The following is a 21464-nucleotide window of genomic DNA, read 5'->3' on the forward strand; positions in this document are numbered from 1 at the left end:
GATTTCACATAATTTACTGGTATTTTGAAACTGATGTGTGAATGGTGTTTTACCAGAAAAAAGAGGGGATGTTGGTGCCTGTATGAACAGCACATTTTTGTATCTAACAATAAAGTCGTAATTTTTTGGCAATTTACCAGTATTACTGTGTGTAAGAGGCTAAAGAGTGGTCATTGTGTGCATCTGACAACAATATCACAGATTCTCCACAAAAGTGGCTTGTATGTGAGGGTTGCAAGAAAAGGCCACTTCTCAAGAAAGGCCACATGGAGTCAGACTGAGTTTTACCAAAACACACCTTGAAGATTCTGAGGCAGATGAGACTAAATGTTATTATTTGGCCTCAACACTAGATGATATGTCTGGTGGAAATATACTACAGCTCAGCATCTATACAACAGCATTTCTACAGTAAATTATGAAGGTGTTAATGTCCTGTTATTGGGGTGTTTCTCTGCAACAGGGACTGGCGCACTGGTCAGGATAGAAGGAAGAATGGATGGGGAAAAATACTGTCAAGTTCTTGAGGAATATCTGCTTCCCTCCGCCAGAAAGTTGACAATGGGAAGAAATTTTAACTTCCAACATGACAATGACCCAAAGCACACAGCAAACCTGAGCAGACAGTGGTTGAAGGCTGCAGTCCACAAACTCTTACCATCAAATTGGACTAAACTTGAGCAGTTCTGCAAAGAAGAGTGGGGAAATATCGCAAAGTCTAGATGTGAGGCAGAGACAAATCCCAGCAGACTAAAGGCTGCACTTAAAGCAGAAGGTGATTCAACAAAATACTGACACAAGAAGGTGATCCTTTTTCAAACTCAGTGAATCTGTTCTTTTATTTCTTCCTGACATGATAGTGTTTTAACTTTAACTTGGATGTTACAAGTTGCACGTAAAAGCAGCTGGATAAGACAAAAACTGTGTCTGTGTTCATTTCAGGTTGCCAAACAACAAAATGTGATAATAATGTTTTTTTTTTTTTTTTTCTTTTTTTTTCTTGATATTCTCTTTAACAAGTTTTTGTTTTTTAAGTCATTACTTATTTTAGGCTTTTGTATTTACAAGGTGTATATGTCACTTTTTAATTAATAGTCTTGCAGTTTTATTAGCTTGAACTTTGATCTGTTTATCAGATCTCAGTGAATCAGGAATACCATTCCTGATAAATATATTAAAATCAAGACTTTTTAATTTGCATTTCTATGGTATGCATTTTGTAACTCATAATTCAGTCTTTTATCTTATTTTGCATGTTTACACTTAATTATTTGTAATATCTTTGATAAATCTTAATATTTAACATAACATGCTGTAAAAAAATATATATATATATATATATATAGTGAATGAATGAATCCAGCTTTCCCATGACAGTGTGTAATGGGTGCAGGGTTTGAAATGTAAGGATGAAAGAGGTCATCAATACATGTTAAAGTTCTGATGGTGAGCTGGTGAGTCTGAACCTCAGTCTGAACAGATATAAAGTAATCTCTCTTTCGCTCTCTCTTGCAAACACACAATAATGGCTTTGGAATTTATTACATAAGTGCAAATAATGAAATCACAACATATTACTGATAAATAAAGGGTAAGAGAAGACCTCCGTAGTTTTTGGAACAGTTCCATTCTTTTTTTCTTTTAGAAAGGTTTGTGGACTTTGTGACATTTGTGACTCATCTTCTTGTAACTGCTAGTTTTAAAATTGCCCCAAAATCTTTTGGATGCTTAAGCCACACTTAAAACTTTATTAATGGCATTTATACAAAAGAAAAATAACACAAGCAAAATGTTGGACTTTATTTTTTTAACTCAGAAGCCAAATAACAACGTAAATGCATCTTCATTACAGACAAAAAAAATTTAATTAAGAGGATAAAGGAAACGTTTTAATGCACTATTTGGTGCTTTTGCTTTAATTCTTAAGATGCTCTGTGTTGAAATGATGTTAGCAGTTCTCAGGTACATCCTCCAATATACTTTCTTTTCGTTTGTCGTCCACATCCTGTTTATCGTCCATATTTTAACATTCTTCTTCCATTCTGAGACAAAATGTTATTCCTATTTGGCTCCAGACATAGTTGGAGAAGGAGAACAAAATTAAAATGGACAAAAGTGTACGTGTGTGAGAGCCTGTATATGCAATAACAACAGAGAAAAAGAACGAGAATGCTTATGGTGACAAGCAGTTAGGAATGATGATTTTGACTTTTTATGGTCTTAAAGCTGCCAAGTGTCACTGCTTGACAAAGACAAATGCACATGTCCTGTCATGCACCCTCCATGCAGTGGATTCCTCATACTGCTGGTGCCTTTTCTTTAAGTAAGTAACCCCATAGATAGTGCTACATACATTCAAAAAGTATTCAGACCCTTGAATATTTTTCAAATTTTATGTTGCAGCTTTATGCTAAATATGCTTTAAATTATTATCATTATTATTTTCAACATCGGTCAACACTCCACACTCCATGATAGAAAAAGCAAAAACAAGATGTGTGATCACTTTTCAAATTTAGTATTCAAGTATTCAGACCCTGGACTTGAACCTAATCAAACATCTTTGGAGAGATCTAATGTCTTTTGACTAGTGGTCCTCATCCAACATGACTGAGCTTGAGAGGAACATGAATTCTCTACAGACCCACTTAACCCTTATGCTTTGTTGGGGACGTTTTCGTCCACTAGGGGGTTGAGTCTTATTTTGGCCACAACTTTCTCTGTGTTTGAGCTAATGGAATTATTTTTGGTGACAAATCTTATTTTGACCCATATTTTGAAATTTTTCAAAAACTCAATGGTACACTGTGGGCAAATTCACTACCCTTTCGGTATGTTCGTGGATGAAAACATCCACTTACAAACTGCTGTAAAAATGTATCAGATAAATATTTTTTTCAAAATGTTTTGGGATAAATCTATTAATCAACCTCAGTCCTGATCAAAACTACCAAATGTTAAAAAAAATTCAAAAATTTTAACTCTTTAATTACCAAGTTCATAAATGATTTCACTGATTTGGGAAAAAAACACAAAATTACATATTTTCAATATAAAAAGTGTTCTTGACTGGATATTTTTTTATCTTTCATCACAGTCTTGGGCATGTCAAAGATTAGTAACAAGATTGGCTTTGATGCATTGTTAGTTTTTGTGCAGCATTAGATTTACATATTTTCTTAAATTTTTTGAAAGCGTTTACTCCAATTATCAATATGAATAAACAGCGCTCATAAATGGCTGCTGAAGTTTTATCCTCAAGTGAAGCGAGTTGAAACAGTGCTTCTTACGTCATCACTTAACAACCGAATACTTTCACCACCATTAAAAGGCAGCAGGTGCATAAATAAACTTTTGTTAACTCCATGTAGTTCTAAGAGCTGACGTGTACATCAAGGTAAGTGCGCAAAGGTCTTTCTCACACACTCTCTCTCTCTCTTTCACACACACACACACACATACACACAAAATATAATATGCTGTTATACTCCATATAGCTTCATTTACAAGTCAGAAACTAATCTTTTTTTGCACAGGCCTATCTAAAGGGTTAATGGTCCCACCTAGTGATCAACTGTAAAAATAACAAATGTTACCTCTTCCCAACAGGGAAAACCACCAACGATCAAGAATGCATGATTATATGATGTCATGACTTTGCAATCAAAAAATGTCGTTATAATGGAAGTCAATGGGGCAAAAACAGCCACCAACAACTAATTAAGAAAAGGATTAAATCTAATGCTGCACAAAAACTAAAAATGCATCAAAGCCAATGTTGCTACTAATCTTTGACATGCCCAAGACTGTTATAAAAAGTAAAAAAAAAAAATCCAGCCTTAATTACTTTTATATTGAATGTAAGTCATTTTGTGTGTTTTTCCCCCCAAATCAGTGACATAATTTATGAACTTGGCAATTAAAGAGTTAAAATCTTGGATAAAAAAAAAAAAAAAAAAAAACATTTGGTAGTTTTGATCAGGACTGAAGTTGATTAACAGATTTATGAAAAAAAAGTGAAAAAAAAAATGAATATGATACATTTTTACAGCAGTTTAATTGAGTGGATGTTTTCATCCGGAACATACCGAAAGGGTAGTGAATCTGAACAATCCACAAGGGTTAAGAAAACAATTCTTATTACCTTTTCATGTACAGTGTGCTCACCTGTAAGAAGAAGTGTGCTCTTGTGCTGCACAGAGCCGGACTTAGACGTGTATGTGGCCACACAGGTGAGCTCACTAATGTTGAGATCTTCTGGCAGATATACTTTATTCTCCAGCATAAAAAACCTCCCAAGCTTCTTTACAGAACTGGAGGAAAAGTTCACGGCAGGTTCCCAATGAAGAGTGGGTGCTTTCATTTTATATTTGGAATTACAGACAGCAATCCTTTGATTGTTTTCACTGTCCTGCTTGGTTGAAACATTGGTAACTAAAAACAAAGAATTAAATTAAATTTACTCATCAGTAACACCATTTGCTTTATTTCAGCTTTACATGTGTTTTGTACAGTGAACTGGATTCAGCACTGGTTTATTACTACGGTGAAAGTTTGAGAGATGTTCAAGTTCTCAGCTAGAAATAAGTTATCAGTTAGTGGCTTTACTCCTAGCCTTATTATGTAAACCTGTTATGTAAACTACAAACATTTTCACAGCTTTTTCAATAGTTTTACTATAAATTGTGTTTGTACTCACCGCTTACAGACACATTTAGTGCATAGCTTCCTCCTTTATATGATAAATCACAAAAGTAAAGCCCTTCATCTTCAATTGAAATCTTGGGAATGAATAGAGAAACTCCATCTGAGGTGTTTTCCAGCTTCTTTCCATCATTGCATGTGTCGTCCAGCTTGGGTGACACACCAACTCTACATTTTTTGTCCTGCAGGCTGATGTTCCAGCTTATATAAATTAATTCATTCCATTTGACAGAAGTGAGATTGCCACACCGTAAAGTCACATCGCTGCCTGAAATAAAGATCTGCTCTTGAGAAACTGCAAAAAAAAAAAAAAAAAAAAATTATATATATATTAAATATTGATTTAGAGTAAAATCTTGGGAAAAATTTTGGTTTAGATTAATTGTTTTTGTTCACTATACACTAAACTTTTATCCTTCGATGCGTCTTTTCCTTTAACCCCTAAAATAGTTACGACATACACAGCAGCTCTACTTTGACAATAGATATAACACAATTGGCACTTTTCATCAATACAGTTTACAATATAATGTTAATTTTTTTAAGCATTAGAGGCACAAATTCCTCCACATGAAAAGCAGCTAGTTGAATTGAATGAATGTAAAATAGTGATTGTAACTACTGTAATATTTAAAACTCCATATACATCGGGAAGAAGGAGGCGGGAACCGGCGCACAATCAAAACTCATTTTAATATTCAAAAGTAAATACAAAACGGCGCACCAGCCCCTCGCGGACGACTGGTGCGCACAAATAAAAGCCAAAACATAAAATAATGTCCCAGGCCTGGTCCTCTCTCGTCCTTCACGGTCGTCACTCCAGTTTTATATCCTTCCATCTCCTACGTGGGACTCGATACTAGCGGTGGGGCTCAGGTGTAGCTCATCTCCAATCACTACACCTGGCCTCACTCCTCGTTCCCACGCCTCTCGGCCCCGCCCCACTCGCCACATACCCCCATCGCCCCTCGCAGGCCGGGGGGTACTCCCGAGACTGCGCTCTACTCCCCTCCCCCCTTCCCTCCGGGGGAGACCGCTCACGGGGACCTGCGGGAACCTGGGGGTAGGACAGACGAGGCGAGAGAAAAGGAGATGGAAGGAGGAGCGACAGGGACGAGAGAGGGGAGAGAGGAAAAAAAAAAAAAAAAATCCGGTTCCCAGACGCACTGCTGCTCGGCCCTCCACCGGCTGGGTGATCTCCTCCGCGGTGCCCGGCGGTGGCACTGGACGGCCCTCGGCGGACGGCACGACACTCCTCCGCCGCCCGGTGGACGGCGACGGCTCCTCCTATTTTGGGCAGCGGCAGGAGTCCCCCGTTCCCTGCCCCTCCGGATTCCGTCACGGAGGCGGCAGGCTCCGGCCCCCTGGCGAACGGCGCCGACTCCTCCGCTCCCTCACGGACGGCAGCCGCCCCTCCTTGTCGTGGGCGGTCGGCAGCGAGCTCGCCCGTCCCCGGCAACTCGCTCCAGCCCACCGCCTCGAGCGTCCATGGCGGCACAAACCTCGCCAGCTCGAGGGCACCGCGGATTCACCACAGCGGCGAGGGATCTTCAGCAGCGCGTCCCTCCTTCTCCCGGGCTTCGGCACCACTGTAACAATATTTAAAACTCCATATACATCGGGAAGAAGGAGGCGGGAACCGGCGCACAATCAAAAAGCACTTTAATATCCAAAATAAATACAAAACGGCGCACCAGCCCCTCACGGCCGACTGGTGCGCATAAATAAAAAGCACACACATTAAAATAATGTCCCAGGCCTGGTCCTCTCTCGTCCTTCACGGTCGTCACTCCAGTTTTATATCCTTCCATCTCCTACGTGGGACTCGATACTAGCGGTGGGGCTCAGGTGTAGCTCATCTCCAATCACTACACCTGGCCTCACTCCTCGTTCCCACGCCTCTCGGCCCCGCCCCACTCGCCACAGTGATTATATAAAGTTCTATAAATAGTTTGACAATTCATGTTTTCACAATGTTAAGCACTTACTTTCACTGACCATTGGTATAATATATATATATATATATATATGTGTGTGTGTGTGTGTGTGTGTGTGTGTGTATATTTATATAATATTTACCATATTCATGAAATAGTGCAATGTATTTACATAAATGAATAAAAGTGTATGTTGTCTGACCTGTGAGTTTATCAAGTGCAGAATCTTTATGATGTGATCCAGTGTCTTGTTCTCCTACAGGACAGTTAGTGGCACAGCGGGTTAGTAACAGGTTAATGTGAGGCTCAGCACATGGAAACACAATCATTCACTCCAGTAAGATGTACAGTTAACTTTGGTCAATCTAATGTAAGTGTGGGATATTGAAGATTTAGCAAATTTATAGGGTAACACTTTATAATAACTTTCATTTATATACAATTAACAAACATTATTTCATGCTTAAAAGATAATGTACTTGTTAATGTATACTTGTAAACTTATTAAACATTACCTAATGCTTAAAGGGATAGTTCACTCTCAAATTAAATTTTGGTATGTTTTATCTTACTTCAAGGACATCCAAGATGTAGGTTTCTCTGTTTCCTCAGTATTTCCCATTTTGATATTTTTAGGTCCAACCGATGTCTATGGTCACCACCTCAAAGAGCAAGCACAGAGGAGTCAAAATTAAACAATTCCCCATCGTAAGTACACACTGTGTAAGGCCTGGTTCACACGCGACGAATTGTCGGCCAATTTTCCAAACCTGAGAGACCCCACACACGGCGATAAAAAATCACTGGTCTAACAGTTTTGTCCGTTCAGTGTGTGGCAATATCAACACATCACACACGAACCGATTTGACTCCCGAGCATTCCCAGGTCAGATGGGAAATCTCGCGAAATCCCTCGAGATCAAACGTGACTTCAGAGGAAACAATCATGGTGGACGAAGAGGATGCAGTGGCCATAGTTTGTGCTTTGTTTTTAACGGAAAAAAACATAAGAAAAACAAGAAAAGGCGATGGTCAAAGAGGTGGAGACAATGCGAGCATGGACTATACTTGCTACATCATGATATGGAGGTAAGTTGTTGTTTTATCTCATAGAAATGTTGTTACGCACTACACAGATTAATTACCATTGAAATAAACGTTCATATATTCGTTTCCATGTACTCTGGTGTACTGCAGTTGTGGATGTAGTTATGCCCATCGACTTTATTTGTATTTGTCATATTTGTTATATTATATACGCCGGCTGTTTTGATTTTGTTTCCCGGTACTTCCTCACCGCCTCGTCATCTCGCTTTCTGATTGGCTACACGCCACAGTCCACAGGCTGCGTGATTGTTTGTCCTCGGGGGACACCATACACGAGAAGAAATCGGGCCAAATAAATCCAACATGTTGGATATCCCCGATTTGGGATCGGATCGGTCCCGACGTTCTTCCGAGCAGAGGAGAGCAGTCTTAACACACCACACACGGCAGGAATATTTTATCAGATTATTTTACGATAATCGGAGCATCCTAAGATTGTCGGAAGGGGTAAATCGAGGCTAAAATCGGCCTAATTATCCTGCCGTGTGAACCAGCCTTAAGAAAACGAAAAGTATTTATATCTCTTTTTACCTCTTGTACACAACCACGTCCAACTGATCTGAGTGCGCGAGTGCTTCCTGATGTGACGTGTGCGCGCGCTCTGGCTTTAGTCTGCGCAAGCGCGGAAAGTGCCGGAAATGATCTCTCGTGCATGAACGTCACTCATTGTTTACACTTACTGTCTATGGTTTACACAGATTTCGGAAGTTTTACCTTTTACTGTGAAGATCTAAACATGTTTAGATGTACAGGAAATTTCAATGGAAGACGACTTCAATATATCCATAGACAACGTTGAATTTTTTTCACAACCATATTTATTTGAACCAGAATACACAGACCAAGTATTCAGGAGCGATCCGCTGCAGCAGCACGTCTTCAAGCCTCAGAGAGACAGAGATCTCTTCAAAATTGGTGTTGTGAGATGCCGACAGATGTGGAGAGCACATGTTTTCACGAATGGAACAACAAGACGACGACGAGGACATTGACAGTATCGCATCACACACCTGCCTGACTGAAGATACTGAGTTTTCTCCGCTGTTGAGACCCAGCGTTTTGCATGTTGTGTTTAGTTTGCCATGTATAAACTGGAGGCGACGTCCAATGCCAGAGGGACACAATGGCACGCTGTCAATAGAGTCAATAGAGGGTATAATGCACCCTACAATCGCAATGATTATAGGGTGCATTATAAACAAATTGATTGATTACAATTACTGCATTATATTTCAAACAGTGCAGATTGGTGGCGTATCGTTTGGTAAACAATGAGTTATGTACATGCACGAGAGATCACATCCGGGGCTTTCCGCGCTTGCGCAGACTAAAGCCAGAGCGCGCACACGTCACATCAGGAAGCACTCGCGCACTCAGATCAGTTGGACATGGTTGTGTACAAGAGGTAAAAATGATATAAATACTGTTCGTTTTCTTACACAAACTGCTCGTTCCCCATCGAGGGAGAGACGATGCGTCGATAACGCTTTGGGGACGCATTCTGCGTGAGTGCGTCTGAAGCATCCATGTCAACTAGTCCAATGGCGAGAGTGAGCGTCAGGAGTGACGTCACGACCAGGAATTGATAAAAACCCCAACCGGAGCAACCGGTGTTAGCTTTTCTGTGCCTCAGCAAGCGATCTGTGTCAAACCTGTCTGTCATATTTACTGTTGTCTTGTGCAAAGTTTATATACTATGGCTAAGCAACTATTCAAACCGTGTGCTTCTCCCTGCCCGCGTTATTTAACGGGTGGGGATACACACGAGCTTTGTGTAGTTTGTTTGGGAGTGGAGCATGCGTTATCAGCCTTCGAGGAGACTGATTGCCCGCATTGTGAGAAGCTTTCGCTTCACATGCTCCGCTCCCGCTTGTCACTCTTTGATGAGAAGAGCGGCGAGCCTCGCGCTCCTCAGGGTGCAGGACCCGCTTCTGCCGAGGCAGAACGGAGAATGCATTCCTGGGGTTCGCAAATGGATCTCTCAGCGGGGTTGGAGACGGGTCCGAGGGCTCTTTCTCCTCCCTTACCTGGGAGATCCATAGCTCAAACTCCGGTGTCGGAAGCCCGCCCCGCGGCTTCTTCCGCCCGGGGGGAGAGCCCATTGCTTCGTTGCTCTAGCTCCGAGGAGTTAGATGTAACGGGCAGTGAAGGTGACACAATCAGGGGGGAAGAGGATTCGCCATCTCTTTCCCCAGCATATGAGGAGTTGGTTGATGTATTAACACGAGCTGTAGATAAATTACATATATCTTGGCCATCTGATAAACAGAGCGCTCGTCCTAAAAGCAAATTAGACGAGCGTTTTCTGTCTTCTAAAACATCGCCTACATCACGGGGTCTCCCTTTTTTCCCTGATCTTCACAGTGAGCTGTCTAGATCGTGGAATAAGCCATATTCATCACGTCTTTTCAGCCCTCAAGTGCGCATTTATTCTGATATAAGAGGGCTGAAAGAAAATGGTTATGAGGCGATGCCCCGGGCGGAGCAGACGCTCGCGAGCTATCTTTCCCCTGGTTCAGCGTCATCTATTAAGAACCCGATTTTGCCCACGAAGCCTTTAAAGATCACATCTAATTTAGTGGGTAAAGCTTACACAGCAGCAGGTCAGGCTGGAGCTTGCCTTCACTCGATGGCTTTGCTTCAGGCTTATCAGGCTGAGCTGCTGGGGGAGTTAGATAACAGCGAGGGAGTCAGCCGTGACGAAATTCGCGAACTTCGTCGGGCTACGGATTTATCTCTCAGGGCGACTAAAGAAACAGCACGTGCTATTGGTAGATCTATGGCTGCTTTGGTTTCTACAGAAAGACACCTTTGGCTTAATCTTTCAGATATTAAAGATAAAGATAGATCTTTTCTTTTAGACGCTCCCATTTCTCATGAAGGTCTGTTTGGTGATGCTGTGAATGAAGTGGTTGAAAGATTTCAAGAAAATAAAAAGCAATCTGAAGCTTTTAAAAGTTTTCTCCCTCGCCGTTCTAATCCTGATGCTTCTGGGCGTGCAAAGCAGCCCCAGCCATCATGCTCCTCATATCGTGTTTTTCAAAAAGAGAGTGTTGCGTCTCGCGCTCCTCCTCAAAAATCACGGGGACCGAGCCAGCACTCACAGCCAAAGCAATCTAAGCAGAAGCCGGATCTGAGGACCGTTCTTCTCGCTAAGAAAGCTTCGGCTCAGAAGAAAAGGTCCTGACGCCAAATGGGTCAGACCTGTGAGGGCAGCCCCAATCGAGACGGTGCGGTGTACACCTCAGTATACGGTGCCCGTCCGGTCTCGGTGCTCTCACGGGGCCGTCCTGCCAACCCCGCCACCCTTGGTGCCTCGGGGCGCAGCGGTCTCCAGCAGGTCTCTGGCGCTGTGTCTCCCAGACGCTGCGTCAGGCTCGCTCCCTCTGAGGGGGGTCCAAGAGCAGTTAGCTCGGGTGGTTCCTGCGCTTCGGCTTCAGGTCCCCGAACTAGCTGTTCAAAATACACCAGAGGCCAGCCTCGAGAGGCTGGTTCCCTTAGTAGAATGTCTGACAGAATGGAAAAGTCTGCCGAATATATCTCAATGGGTCCTGCAGATAGTAGAGAAGGGTTACAGAATCCAGTTCGGTTCTCGTCCCCCACGCTACAACGGGGTGTTGCTCACAGTAGTGCATCCCGAGCAGGCTCTGGTCATGGAATGCGTAGATGCAGCTCTGGCCCCGCTCAGGCTGCAGGGCATACGTATTCTGAATTACCTGGACGACTGGTTGATTTTAGCGGAATCAGAACAGTTGGCGGTTCGGCATCGAGATGTCGTCCTCGCTCATATGCAAAAGTTGGGTTTGAGGCTCAATACCAAGAAGAGTGTGCTATCTCCATTACAGAGGACCACTTTTCTTGGGGTGGTATGGGATTCGGTCACGATGCGAGCCTCTCTTTCGCCCGCTCGTGTAGCCAACATCCTCGCAGCCACTTCGGAGCTAAAGCTAGGCCAGTCACGCACTGTAAAACAGTTCGAGAGATTGTTGGGTCTCATGGCAGCAGCGTCCAATGTGATCCCCTTTGGCCTGCTGGGCATGAGACCTTTACAGTGGTGGCTCAGGACCAGAGGGTTCTCCCCGAGGGGAAACCCACTTCGTACGATCAAGATCACGCGGCGGTGTCTCCGCGCCTTGGTCATATGGAGAGAACACTGGTTCCTGTCCCAGGGTCCAGTATTGGGAGCTCTTTGTCATCGGGTTACCATCTCGACAGATGCTTCCCTTACCGGCTGGGGAGCGGTAATGGAAGGCCGCTCAGCTCAGGGTCTGTGGGAGAGCCATCATCACTCTTGGCACATCAACTGCCTGGAGATGATGGCTGTCTTCAAAGCTTTGAGGCACTTCCTGCCAGACCTGAGGGACCATCATGTGCTGGTCCGCACAGACAATACATCGGTGGTCTCTTACATCAACCGTCAGGGGGGTCTGCGCTCGCGCCCTCTCTGCAAATTAGCGCACCAGATCCTCCTGTGGTCTCTGGGGAAATTACGCTCTCTGAGGGCGATGTATATACCAGGGACTCAGAATATTGGAGCAGACACCCTGTCGAGGCAGGTGCTGAGGCCAGGGGAATGGAGGCTTCACCCGGAGGTGGTGGAGCTCATATGGGAAAGTTATGGCAAAAGTGGATCTGTTTGCTTCTCAGTACACGACGCACTGTCCACTATGGTTCTCCCTTACTCATCCAGCCCCCCTGGGGTTGGACGCTATGGTACAGACGTGGCCGAGGCTACGTCTGTACGCCTTTCCCCCTGTTGCTCTGCTCCCAGGAGTTCTGGAGAGAGTCCGCCAGGACGGAGTAAGTCTACTTCTCGTAGCTCCACACTGGCCGAGTCGAATCTGGTTTGCGGACCTGATTCATCTCCTCGACGGTTCTCCCTTGGAGATCCCGATCAGGAAAGACCTTCTATCTCAGGCCGGGGGCACTATATTTCACCCCCGGCCAGAGATTTGGAAGCTTTGGGTGTGGCCTCTGAGGGGGCGCAACTCATAGAGAGTGGTCTCTCAACTGAGGTTGTGGAGACCATTCTTAGCTCCAGAGCTCCAGCTACGAGGAAACTTTATAGACTCAAATGGAATGTTTTTTCTTCTTGGTGTTACCAACATCAGTGTGACCCCGTCCACTGCTCTGTTGGCTCAGTTCTTGAGTTTTTACAAGACCACTTCGCTTCTGGTCTATGTCCATCCACCTTAAAAGTTTACGTGGCGGCCATCTCGGCTTTCCATGCCCCAGTGGGTGGTGCATCTCTGGGTCGAGACCCTCTTATCTCTCGTTTCCTTCGTGGCACCTTGAGGCTGAGACCTGCAACTCGTTCTAGATTGCCGGCCTGGGACCTGGCTATAGTTTTAGAAGGCCTTTCTAGGGCTCCGTTTGAACCCCTAGATTCGGTCTCTGAGAAGTTTCTTTCATTTAAGACTACTTTTCTCCTTGCTATTTCGTCCCTTAAAAGAGTCGGAGACCTTCAGGCTCTCTCGGTTTCTCCCACCTGCCTTGAATTTGCACCTGGGATGGTCAAAGCATTTCTCTACCCGAAGCAGGGATACGTCCCTAAGGTACCGACCGTTGTTCCGAGACCTATTGTTCTGCAGGCTTTCTGTCCTCCCCCGTTTGCATCATCGGACCAGGAAAAGTCTAACCTCTTGTGCCCGGTGCGAGCATTGGGCACTTATGTTCATCGGACTTCTTCTTTTCGGAAATCCGATCAGCTGTTTGTTTGTTTCGGGTCACCTAAGATAGGTCTTCCTGCCACTAAACAGACACTTAGTAAGTGGATAGTTGGGGCTATCCTTCTTGCCTATGAGTCTTCTGACCTACCGTGCCCTTTGGGGGTCAGAGCTCATTCTACTAGGAGTATGGTGGCCTCTAGAGCCTTATTATCTGGGGCCTCTCTTCAGGATGTTTGTGATGCGGCAGGCTGTTCCTCGCCACTCACATTCGTCAGGTTTTATAGCCTAGACCTGGACGCTACTCCCGGGTCTCAGGTTTTTAATTCTAGAGGCTTTGGGTTTTCTGTCTGACACTCAGGCACTTGTAATATGGCGGTTTGGGTATTCTCGTTCCCAAAGCGTTATCGACGCATCGTCTCTCCCTCGATGGGGAACGTCTCGGTTACGTCTGTAACCTCGGTTCCCCGAGAAGGGAACGAGACGATGCGTCTCCCTGCCATACTTCCTTCGTTCCTGTGATCGACTTGCTTCGGCACTGTCGAAGCTAACACCGGTTGCTCCGGTTGGGGTTTTTATCAATTCCTGGTCGTGACGTCACTCCTGACGCTCACTCTCGCCATTGGACTAGTTGACATGGATGCTTCAGACGCACTCACGCAGAATGCGTTCCCAAAGCGTTATCGACGCATCGTCTCGTTCCCTTCTCGGGGAACCGAGGTTACAGACTTAACCGAGACGTTTCGTGTCTTAGGTCATCAGTGTGTACTTATGATGGGGAATTGTTTAATTTTGACTCCTCTGTGCATGCTCTTTGAGGTGTTGACCATAGACCTCCCTTATATGAGTCACAGACAAGAACGGTTTGACCTAAAAATATCAAAATGGGAAATACTGAGAAAACAAAGACACCTACATCTTAGATGTCCTTGAGGTAAGCTAAAACATACCAAAATTTAATTTGAGAGTGAACTATCCCTTTAACAGATAATTATTTCATAACCACTCTTTACACAAACGCTGTTACAGCAGCTAAAAGTCCAATGCACATAAATATACTAAATGATTAGTAAACATTAATAAACATTTTTTTAAGTTTTTTTTTTTTTTAGATTGTGTAAAGCAAAAACATGAAGAAATAATAATCAGTGAATGATTTGTTAAATCTACACAACAAATAATAACCAAATATACGACCTTTAGAGACTGTGATTATGAGTTAATGAATTGTATGTTAACATGATTAGTTTGTGGGGTGCTAACAAAATTTTTTCACATTTCTAAATATAAAAAGAGCATTGGGTAATATACGAACTGACGTTTAATAACATTTGTTATCATTCAAAAGTACATTAACAAACTAGCTTTTAATCGTATAATTTTAGTTAAAGTCATTTGTTGGATTTTTCTAAAAAGTGCATGATCATATGAATTTAAAGTTTAATAATTTTTAAGGATTAACTAATGATCTGTTAAGCATTGTATAATGTTTGATAATGATTTATTAATTCAGCTTTTATGTTAACCATTTGTCAAAATCATTTGAAGATTTTCAAAAAGTGCATGATCCTATGAATTAAAAGTTCATTGACATTTGAAAGCATTAACATTTACATTAAATAAAGATCTGTTGATCATTAGGTAATAAACATTAACAAGCACATTATCTCATATTTCTAAAACATTTTCTAAACCAACCTTTTGTTTGACTTCCTGTCAAAAAGATGTTTAGGAGGACGACCACCATCAATGTCTTATTATTCACCATCACTGAATTTCTCTTCTTTCACCTTTAAATGTATCCGTTCCCTGATATTTGTGTTCTCCTACCTATTGTTTCCTTTAAAAGTAAAGATGATATACAATTTCATATGTATATTTGTATAATTTTTATCAGTACATAATCTATCCCTCACGAAAATACTTGACTTCCTGTCTTGTTAACCACAGCTGTAATGTGAGAGCATTTTCTTCGAGTGAGAAGATTGCAGTTTGGCAGTGTGTGATGTGCCGATGGTGATTTTGTTGGTTAATTTTGTTGTTTTATCTACCTGACAGAATGATGCAACTAACGTAATTGATGATTGTAAAGAAAGAGGAAATTGCAATTTTGATCAGTTTAATTTAGAGTGCATTCAGAAAGTTAAAAACATTTTAACTTTTCACATTTTATTAATAGATAATGGTTTGCTTACTGGTCATTTTTGGCAAAACAAATGTCAAAAGGATATGATGTAAGTATATACATGTTATGATGTATATTTTGAGACACAGCTTAGTGAATAGAACTGCTGTGTGCTCAGCTAAATAAACGTGTGTATGGTGCTGAAAAACTCTGCAGAGTGTATGTATGTAAGTGTAAAAATGTGTAAATGAGTCAAAACTGTTTAAGGATTTTGTCCATAGCACATGGAAAAGGTGGGTCTCGGACCACTTATTTTTGACCACCAAAGTTCAGATGGGAGCGTTCACACTTACTTAAATTAACTGCACGTACAGAGCATTTGCACAAGAGTTTGTCTTAAAGGAATAGTTCACTCTCAAATTAAATTTGGTATGTTTTAGCTTACCTCAAGGACATCTAAGATGTAGGTGTCTTTGTTTCCTCAGTATTTCCCATTTTGATATTTTTGGTCCAACCGTTCTTGTCTGTGACTCACATAATGGAGGTCTAAGGTCACCACCTCAAAGAGCAAGCACAGAGGAGTCAAAATTAAATAATTCCCCATCATAAGTACACACTGATGACCTAAGACACGAAACTAGCGGAAACTAAGGAACTAAGAAAACGAACAGTATTTATATCTCTTTTTACCTCTTGTACACAACCACGTCCAACTGATCTGAGTGCGCGAGTGCTTCCTGATGTGACGTGTGCGCGCGCTCTTGCTTTAGTCTGCGCAAGCGCGGAAAGTGCCGGAAATGATCTCTCGTGCATGAACGTCACTCATTGTTTACACTTACTGTCTATGGTTTACACAGATTTCAGAAGTATTACCTTTCACTGTGAAGATCTAAACATATTTAGATGTACAGGAAATTTCAATGGAAGACAATTTCAATATATCCATAGACAACGTTAAAATTTTTTCACAACCATATTTATTTGAACCAGAATACACAGACCAAGTATTCAGGAGCGATCCGCTGCAGCAGCACGTCTTCAAGCCTCAGAGAGACAGAGATCTCTTCAAAACTGGTGGTGTTTTAGTAGCAAGTATTGTGAGATGCCAACAGAAGTGGAGAGCATATGTTTTCACGAATGGAACAACTACAAGACGACAACGAGGACACTGACAGTATCGCATCACACACCTGCCTGACTGAAGATCCTGAGTTTTCTCCACTGTTGAGACGCAGCGTTTTGCACGTTGTGTTTAGTTTGCCACGTATAAACTGGAGGCGACGTCCAATGCCAGAGGGACCCAATGGCATGCTGTCAATAAAAATACAACACATTACTCACTTTATTGACAGCATGCCATTGGGTCCCTCTGGCATTGGACTTTGCCTCCAGTTTATACATGGCAAACTAAACACAATGTGCAAAATGCTGGGGGATTAATGATTATAGGGTGCATTATAAACAAATTAATTAATTACAATTACTGCATTATATTTCAAACAGTGCAGATTGGTGGCGTATCGTTTGGTAAACAATGAGTTATGTACATGCACGAGAGATCACATCCGGGGCTTTCCGCGCTTGCGCAGACTAAAGCCAGATCGCGCGCGCACACGTCACATCAGGAAGCACTCGTGCCCTCAGATCAGTTGGACGTGGTTGTGTACAAGAGGTAAAAATGATATAAATACTGTTCGTTTTCTTACACTAACCGCTCGTTTCGTGTCTTAGGTCATCATTGTGTACTTATGATGGGGAATTGTTTAATTTTGACTCCTCTGTGCATGCTCTTTGAGGTGGTGACCATAGATCTCCATTATATGAGTCACAGACAAGAACGGTTTGACCTAAAATATCAAAATGGGAAATACTGAGGAAACAAAGAAACCTACATCTTGGATGTTCTTGAGGTAAGCTAAAACATATCAACATTTAATTTGAGAGTGAACTATCACTTTAATTGAACCAACCAGCCAAGTGTGGACACACCTATCAAAAGAGATGTGAACAAAAGCCGTATGGTCACTCTAATTAAGCTACAAAGAGTATGTGCGGAGTTGCTAAAAACATTGAAATTTGTATAAGTTCAACCATCACCAATCTGGGCTTTACATTCATCCCCTCATTCAGCACAACACCTTCCCAATGGTGAAGCATGATGGTGGCATAAGCTCAGCTCCAATGATCCTAAACAGCCAAGACAATGAAAGAGTGGTTTGGGACAACTCTCTGTGAATGCCCTTCAGTGAGCCAGCCAGAGTCTGGGTTTATAAGCCCAATCAAACATCTCTGAAGAGACCCTTACCAAAAAGTAGTATACTTCAAGTTTATTTTACTAAGTATAATTAAGTAAAGTTCAAGTATATTTTTAAGTATACTTTATATAGCAAGTATACAACGATCACAGTTCTAGTAATATACTTGTACTGTTTCAATACTCCTTGGGACTAAATTGGCCCACTTTCTAGTATATAAAAGTATACTTTTAAGTATACTTTATGTATAACAGTAGCAAACTTTGAGTACACAACTAGTTTACCTCTATGTTTGTAGTTTGTAGTGCAATTATACTAAAAGTGAACTTATAGGTTTACTGATAGTTAAATAATTAAATACTTTGTACACTTTGAAGTATATAGTCTCAGTAAACTACTAGTAGTTTTATACTGCAAGTATACTCATAATTTTTCTTTACGTGAACTTTAAATCATACTTTAAGTATACTACTATGTTCCTATTTGTATATATTTTGTTGTGTGAATATCTCAACATACAAAACATCCAAAGAAAGAACAGGCTGCTTGTAAACAAAAACATATTTTTTTTTTTATTCTAGCTTCATGCATTCTTTTTTTAACACTTTAATGTGGGTAAGTTTCATAAAAAAATAAAGAAAATAAAGAAAGCTTGACTGTAATTATTACCTCTTCATCGGTCATTTTATTCCAAAACGTTACAGTTTTGATGCTGTTTCATGTCAGATAATCATGTTACATGTGTAAGTATCTGTTGTTTCTTTTTTCTTCTTCACTTGTGTTTTTTTGGAAAATCAGTGCAGTAGATGTGTACTAGCGCCCTCTACCATATAATAATGAAAACACAGATTTTAGGAGCATAGCCAAAGTCCTTTCAGGCAAGTCATGCCACTCGGCCACCATCTTGGCAACGCCTCCAGGCAGCTATTTCAGAATAACAAGACCAGGCTCCTATCTAAATGAATTATGTATTATAATATAAATATAAAAAATATGTATAGAAACAGCAGTGAAATATAATAAAAATCGCTGAAAAATTTGGATGACTTTGCCCCAAAATAAGGTTTAAAACGCCTTTTTCCCCACAGGTTATACCTTTACTACGCATGCGCAAGGGTTCCTCAACTGTGCGCATACGTCAGTGGAACCAGACGATAGGCTTAAGTGTTTCCCGGCTTGACTGTTAAAAGCATTTGATTGGCTTTCCAGCGGGAGGGGCGGGACATGTGCACACAACCGCCATCTTTGCTGTTATGGGTTTTCTTTATATAGTTTTATTGAGGATTGAGAAAGTGGCATGTCTCTTATAAACTGTCTCTGGTATAGCTCAAACATATTTAGAGTTTTTCTAAGTGAAGGTCAAGTATACTTAAATGACATTTTAAATATATTTCTGAGGAGTAAATAAAGCCCATTTCTGAGAAGTACATAAAAAGTCAACTAAAAGCATACTTTCCTGTTTAAAGTTAAAAAGAAGTATACTAATAGCACACTTGAATACACTTATTTTTCGTAAGAGAATGGCTGACAAAGTTTGAAAGGATCTGCAATGCACAATGGAAGTAATTCCCTATAATACTCCCCAAAAAACAATTAATTATTTTTAAGAAATTGCAAGTTATCACAAATCATGTTTTGCTTTGTAATTATGGAATATGGAATGTAGAACGATATAAAGAAAATAAAAACGGTACTTACACTACACATTTTGGACTCATCAGCTCATGATTTTAGCATTTTAAAGGCTGGAACAAAGCAAAATGTGAAAATTATTCTATGGTATTATTTTCTGAATGCACTGTATTTCCTGTCCCCTTCTGCTTCCCAGAGCTCTGCTGTTATCTTAATCAGAGGAATGTAGGCTTGTACGCTATCAGTTGGTAAACATCACACAGTTTTTAGCTCTCCCTCCTACCCCGTTTCTGTTTGTCTAGGTCACTCAGACTGACCATGGGGGGATTATGGCCGTCATTGCAGTTGCGTCAGAAATGACCAGGTCCAACAGTGACATAAGAGAGCAATCAATACAAACGCCTTGACACCAGCTCACCTCCTGGTTAAAAGAAAGAGCAGTGGTAGGCTTTCAGACTGGCGTCAGCAGGTGTGTGTCTATCCTCAATGTGAGATCTACAAATGCATTTTTTCATGATCTATGAGTCAGGTCTGTGAGCGCTGGGATGATGAAAGGCGATGATGCAGAGGTGTGACAGTAATGCAGATGCTGGAATAGCAGCATGTCTTCATGTCTCTGGAGGTTAAAATAAAACTCGAGGTGCTCAGCCCCAGTCCAGTTTGAAAAGTATGTGTGGAACGCAGACTTGACCTTTTAGTCAGTTCATTATGTTGTGTGTGTGTGTGTATTACATTAGTTTAGGAGCAAATATACACCCTAAAATGAGATAAATGTGACAACCTCCCATTTCGTGTCATCATTTGAAAAAATATACACATACTACACAAAAAGGTTAATTTAGTTAACATTAGGTATCATGCACTAACAGTACTTTTACAGGAATAATTACTATAGTTTAATGTTCATTAGTATTGTTCATTAGGTTTTATTTATATGTAGAAAAAAAAATTACCATTAATTGTTACTTCATGCTTAATTACACACAAACTGAGCTGGTAGACCTGACAAAGGACTGGGGCTTTTAAACACAGGATGATGAGTAAATAAGGAAACATCCTGCCCATCCCCCCGAAGTTACGTCCTCACACCATAGAAACAACTGAAGGGGAGAAACAGGTTGGAAATAAGGAGGAGGTTCCGGAGGAGGACGACAGGAGGAGACCAAAGGGGAGATGATGGATGGAGGAAACAGAGAGGAGAAGATGGAAGGCGGAGCCAGCATGGAGATGGGAGGGGCTTGGAGCAGGAGGAGTCCAGCTGGACTACCTCTTAACAAATAACACATGTCAGCATTAAAAGGTATAATTGCTGCTTTTTGCCATGCAAATTTTGTTTGTGATGAAAAGTTTCTGTCAGTTATTTTATCTACGGATTGTTGCATTACTTCTACAGATTTCTGCTCATTCAAAATCGGATACAGATGAAGTAGCACTTCAAAATTACATTTGTTTAAATGCATTATTCAGAGAGTGATTGTGTGTGAATAATTAAATGTTGTAGTAGCCCACATGTTTAAATCATGCTTGTGATTTACGTGTGATTTCTTGCTTAATATCCAGTTATATTATGGGCTGTTGGCATGAATTGTATTCTTAAAGGAATGGTGGTGGAGAGCGCTCTTGGAGATAGTGAAAACCATGACGCCCCAACTTTTAAAAAATCCGGTCCTCGCTCCAGTCAAAATCCCACCGCTCCACTCCACTCTCTGCTGAGGATCAAGGTGGTACTGGTGGGAGGAAGGAGCCCAACAGAGCTGGTGGGACAGAGTGACGAGGCGCAGCCAGAGGAGAGGAGTCAATGGCAGAGACAGAGGGACGAGTGAGCCCGGTGGAGCTGATGGATCAACAGGTGAAGGTGGAACCAAGGGAGCTAGGAGTTAAGGTGGAGCCACTGGGTCTACAGGCTGAGGCAGAGTCCAGGCCTCTAAGGTTGAAGGCGGAGGTGAGGGATACTCTGACCCTGGTGACACTGGAGGATGGCAGTCCCGTGGGACTCGCACTGCAATGATGGTGTGCTGAGGGCGAGCAGAGGGGCTGC

At 41.8% G+C, this 21464-nt stretch overlaps 1 protein-coding gene across 4 annotated transcripts; it reads right to left on the minus strand.

Annotated features, from left to right (window-relative positions):
* Positions 1-1776: 1776 nt before the first annotated feature.
* LOC128019457 (uncharacterized) lies at positions 1777-19664 on the minus strand. Of its 4 annotated transcripts, none has more exons than XM_052605451.1 (7): positions 19493-19664; positions 15985-16098; positions 15113-15254; positions 6844-6897; positions 4700-4999; positions 4168-4434; positions 1777-2069 (listed from the first exon to the last, which is right to left on the minus strand). In XM_052605451.1, the coding sequence occupies exons 3-7, from the start codon at positions 15180-15182 to the stop codon at positions 2062-2064; spliced, it is 699 nt and encodes a 232-aa protein (XP_052461411.1). In that variant the 5' UTR covers positions 15183-15254; positions 15985-16098; positions 19493-19664; the 3' UTR covers positions 1777-2061. The 4 variants fall into 4 exon arrangements, with proteins under 4 accessions (XP_052461411.1, XP_052461408.1, XP_052461410.1 ...); XM_052605448.1 differs by having other exon boundaries at positions 1777-2061; positions 19493-19658; XM_052605450.1 differs by lacking the exon at positions 15985-16098 and having other exon boundaries at positions 1777-2061; positions 19493-19659.
* Between the last annotated feature and the right edge of the window lie 1800 nt (positions 19665-21464).

Source organism: Carassius gibelio, chromosome A9, assembly GCF_023724105.1.
Source record: "Carassius gibelio isolate Cgi1373 ecotype wild population from Czech Republic chromosome A9, carGib1.2-hapl.c, whole genome shotgun sequence".
In the NCBI taxonomy this organism is placed as follows: Eukaryota; Metazoa; Chordata; class Actinopteri; order Cypriniformes; family Cyprinidae; genus Carassius; species Carassius gibelio.